Source organism: Blennius ocellaris, assembly GCF_963422515.1.
Source record: "Blennius ocellaris genome assembly, chromosome: 18".
Classification (NCBI taxonomy): Eukaryota; Metazoa; Chordata; class Actinopteri; order Blenniiformes; family Blenniidae; genus Blennius; species Blennius ocellaris.
Window position 1 is genome coordinate 22,915,218 of NC_137667.1, and position 4,781 is coordinate 22,919,998.

The 4,781-nt window shown below is 43.3% G+C and overlaps 1 protein-coding gene across 1 annotated transcript; it reads right to left on the reverse strand.

Moving 5' to 3' along the window:
* Positions 1-227: 227 nt before the first annotated feature.
* LOC308143588 (galactose-specific lectin nattectin-like) lies at positions 228-3,179 on the reverse strand (the record flags this gene model as incomplete). The annotated part of the gene is made up of 6 exons (XM_080514450.1): positions 228-394; positions 815-923; positions 1,199-1,333; positions 1,609-1,700; positions 1,799-1,811; positions 3,087-3,179. 6 exons carry the CDS (start codon positions 3,177-3,179, stop codon positions 327-329), a joined length of 510 nt encoding a protein of 169 aa, XP_080370576.1. The 3' UTR covers positions 228-326.
* Positions 3,180-4,781: the final 1,602 nt, after the last annotated feature.

The following is a 4,781-nucleotide window of genomic DNA, read 5'->3' on the forward strand; positions in this document are numbered from 1 at the left end:
AAGATTTAGAGTTTGCCATACATTTCAAGTGAAAGCACATTGTTTTTGAATTTTAGTTTCAGAAGAAATGATCTTTTGCACAGCATCATTTTCATTTATCTCATCTTTCTCCACTTCCACAATAAGACAATATTCTTTGGGAACACAGTGTTGATTGACTGTATTTGTTGACAGAACTCATCAGATTGTTTGGAAGAAGACAACACAAAGCAGTCCAACAGTTTGCTGCAGAGTAAATATTTATTGGTTATGTTGAAGTCCAGATCCCGACAGCGGACAGGAGAGTCAACGCTGAGGTTGGACACATTGATGCTTCAGGAGCATCTTTACAGGTCCAACGAACAGACAAAAGGCTGTTTCAGAGTACAATCAACGTCATTGATGTGTTCCTTTTCTGCAGAAAGAGAAACAATGTGCATCAAGCTTATTATCAACAGTTTCAATCAGCAGAGAAACAAATTGCAGCAAACATTAATCATTATGAATCCAAACTTCTCAATGTGTCAAAACCAGTGACAAATATTTTTTGGTGGATTGGGAGGAAAACCATGGTGACACAAGGAAACTCCACACAAGAAGGCCTGGGGCCATGCTATCAAATCATCTCATTGTTGTTTGATGACACCTCAGACATTAATGTTAAATAAATCGAGTCAATCTGGAGTTTGAACAAAGATTTACCCTTCAAGAAAAGTGGTTTTGCTGATGAGAGGCGATCCTGTATTAAATGAGTCTCAGAATTGGTTTCCCTCATGTACATTTGTGAATTGAGGCGGATTCCTTCAGAAGAAGACAGTGAATGTAGAGTCCTTACCTCCGTAATTTATTTCCATACAGTCCTCATCTCCTTGGTTGTTTGGCTCCCCGGGTCCCCAGCCGCTGAAATCAAACCTGGAGCCGTCGGACCATAGCCACTTCCCTTCCTGAAAGAAACCACTTCAAGACTGAGTTTCCACTCATCACCAGCATGATGCTTTACAACAGAGATCTTCTAGTTAGGGTGGGGGGGTGTTTTGTCACTTACACTTACTACAAATACATTATGGAGAAAATCCATGGAAGTAGATTCACTCTGGTGTATATTACCATATCACTTTTGATTAAAGGAGAGTTTACTGGTACTTTTGACTGCAGAATTACCTTGGAACCCTGTATTTTTTACTTTTTACTTTTTATTTTATTTTACTGAAGCACTAACCTGCACTGCATCGTTTCCTCCAAGCCAGCTTCTGGTGTGTTTGTTGGTCGCCTTAAAGATCAAATTCCTGACATATTTGGTTTCGTCAGAATTACGAAGGGATGTCAAGTTTCCACAAGAATCGAGGCAGAGTTTCTGAGTAGAAAAGACAAAGTGTGATGACAGAGTTAAAATGTGATGGAAAACAGTCCAAAGTAACTATTGTTTTAACTAATATCAGAAACACTGACAGGAGCTTTAAACTGAAAACATTGATAACAACTGGGACATGAAGTATAATCCTGGTAGCCTGGACCAAAGACAGTGATCAGAAAACAGCCACTCAGTAGTAAAGCTTACCAGTGGAAGTGCATACATGCCACACATCTGATCCCACATTGTATCAGAGCAACAGCTGTTTTTAAACTCACCTCTGCCTCGATCCAGGTAAGAGGTTGTGAATAGAAGCGGAAACAGCGCTGGCCGAACTTTGACCACGACTGTGGACAAGGCTTACAGTCATCTGCAGAACAGTTTCATATCATGAGATAACCGGTAATGCATGAAGAAATCCTGACCACAGCATTATATGTGGAAGTTACAGATCAGAGAAATACAAACCATTATCTGCCTCCTGTCAAGAGAAAAATATGATTATCAGAATGGTTGATTATGATTCTGTTTTGAGGACTTCATTATATTGCAAATATTAAGAAATACTCTGGTGATTCATGAATGTTGCAGCTCAATTTTCTGACAGATTAAAAAAACATCTTACAGGAGATTTTACTCACCACTGATGTGGCCCAGAGGCCAACGATCACCAGCAGGATGAAACGAAGACCTGACTCCATCTGTGTGAAAATACACAACTTGTCACAGTTTGCAGGATGTAAATCAAAGAATAAAGTTTTATGTCAGATTTCAAACACACTCTTTGAACTGGACTGACGTTGCCGACTCTCCTGAGGTGAACAAAACAGTTTCATAAGAAGATAAATTGGTGCAATGTTGCACTAAATGAAATGTCAGGTTCTTACCTTTGTGTGATCAGATGAGTTTGTGCCTGTTGAAGTTCTGTGGTGTCTCTCAGGGGAAAGAAGGGTTTTTATACCCTCATGAGGCACTCTGGTCTCACTGCCTGCAGTGTGTACTTGATTCATCACAAGACTGTTGACATTCTCTAATTAATTTCATATTTGTTCAGAAATCAAAGATCTTTACACAAATATACGAGTTCCTGCACAACCAAACATGTCATAGAGCATCCGGACTCGTGAACCTGAAAAATATAAGTGAGTTAAATAATCCCTTTTGTAGAATTGAAAGGAACAGAACAGAAAATAATTCATCAAATCAAAAAATCTAATAGTTTTTACAGTGTTGCTCCCTGAGTTGACAAAAGTATTCACATGCATTACTCAAGCAGAAGTATGGATCCTGGGGTTTAAAAATACTTTTGTTGAAGTTAAACAATCAACTCAAGCATTTTACTCAAGTAGAAGGGTTAAAGTACCAAAGTAAAAGTAATAAACATAAAAAAATAACGAAACATTAAGGACAAAACCAGCTGAGGCCACCAGTCAGAGGGGCCTGTGGTGCACTGCAACACCTTCCAACAAAACCAACATTATTCTAAATGACGTAATGACTTTAATGTTATATTTAAATGTTAATGTTGAATAATGTGGGATGCACTAGGCTACCTTCGGTCTCATATATGCCCATTGAAAATGAAAGTGTTTCAGTAAAAATGCCAATACATTAAAGATCTACATGAAATGTGTACAAATGAGCATTAATGTGTTTCATGGAGCAGATAATACGATGATATTGCAGCGCATTTGAAAACAGTTGTTTTTGGATCCAGACATCTATACAAATTCTTCCAGTGCAGTCAGAGATGTACGAGGGTTGTCTGCTCTTCCTGGCTGCCCGCCTCCTCGCTGGTGCTTGCTTGGGACATTTTGCTGGAGTCCTCTTGATTCTCTGCCACAGACATCTTCGTACTACACGGAGTCTATCAATCGCCTCTTGCTACTTCACTAAGGTCAGAAAATAAAATGTTTGCTATATGCTTCCTTAATGTTGGCACACAGCAGGTCCAGGATTCCCTCCTCTCGGGTGGGGCAGCTCACATACTGGGTGAAGGTGGTGAGTGTGGAGGCCTTAATTAGTGATGGCCAAATCAAGCATCAGTGAAGATTCATGAACCTCTTTCTATATTTTCTGACTCCACCAGATGGGACGCTTGAGCTCTGTTTCCACCGCACAAAAATGCAGGGACGGCATTACGGAGCATTACGGAGCGGTATGGTAAAGCATAACCGGAGCCAAATCCAGTACTCGTTTCCACCGCAGCAAGGAGCTTAAAAAGTAGGCGGGGCTTAAGAGCTCCACAGATGTGTGACGTTATAACAGTCGTCTCAGCCTGGCGGCAGATCAGGATCTTATGAATCCTCTGTTGTTGTTTACATCCTCCACTTTGCACTTGTTGTTTAGTTAACTTTTATTTTTTGCAGCCGCAGAGCTGCAGCCACAACTTCCGTGTTTGTCCTGAGAGAGCGAACGCTCCGGCAACTTGCCCCGCACCCGAGCGTGCCGGTGCGCTGCTCCGGGACACGGGAGCACTGAGCTTTCTGCTCAAACACTGGAGCAGCAACTCCGGCGCTGATCTCGCTCCTGCAGCTCCGTGCCAGAACACGGAGGCTCCGAGCATCTCTGCATCACGTCCTCGGTCCGTCCCCGTGATGCAGCTGCGATGTCGCGGTGCTGACCGCCGTTGAGAGAACGCGTTTGAACAGAAACCACAGACACGATGCAAAGACAGACCAGGCACCCCCCGGCGTGCTGACACTATGCTGCAAACAGAAAGCTCTGACGCGATGCAAAGTCCCGAGCCCCGGTCTCCCTCTTCCTCACATCCACTCTTTCACGACCAACACGAAAGTTGAGCAGCAAAGAAGTTATCCTGGGCCTTCCTTGGTTATGTTTGCACAAGCCCCATATTGACTGGGAGTCGGGGTTATTTTGAGTTGGGGAGGGGATTGTTCTGAGCATTGTCGGTCAGTGTCTGGAGTTAAGGTTGCAGCTGTGGAGGTTCCTGTGTATCCGGACCTCGAGCGAGTTCCCAGCTGCTACCACGATCTAAGGGAGGTGTTCAACAAAGGGAAGGCAACATCCCTGCCACCGCATCGTCCTTATGATTGTGCCATTGAGTTATTGCCAGGTACCACTCCTCCCAAGGGTCGCATTTACTCGCTCTCACAACCTGAGAATCAGGCCATGAAAGATTACATTGAGTCTGGCTTAGAGGCTGGGATAATCAGACCCTCGTCCTCCCCTGCAGGGGCGGGATTTTTCTTTGTGGAGAAGAAGGACAAGACTACAGGGGCCTCAATGAGATAACCATTAAAAACCGCTACCCACTACCCCTTATGACTTCGGCCTTTGAACGCCTGCAGGGAGCCAAGGTCTTTACTAAGCTGGACTTGCGCAATGCTTACCACCTGGTCTGGATTAGGCAAGGGGACGAGTGGAAAACGGCATTTAACACACCTTCTGGCCATTACGAATATTTGGTGATGCCTTTCGGTTTATGCAA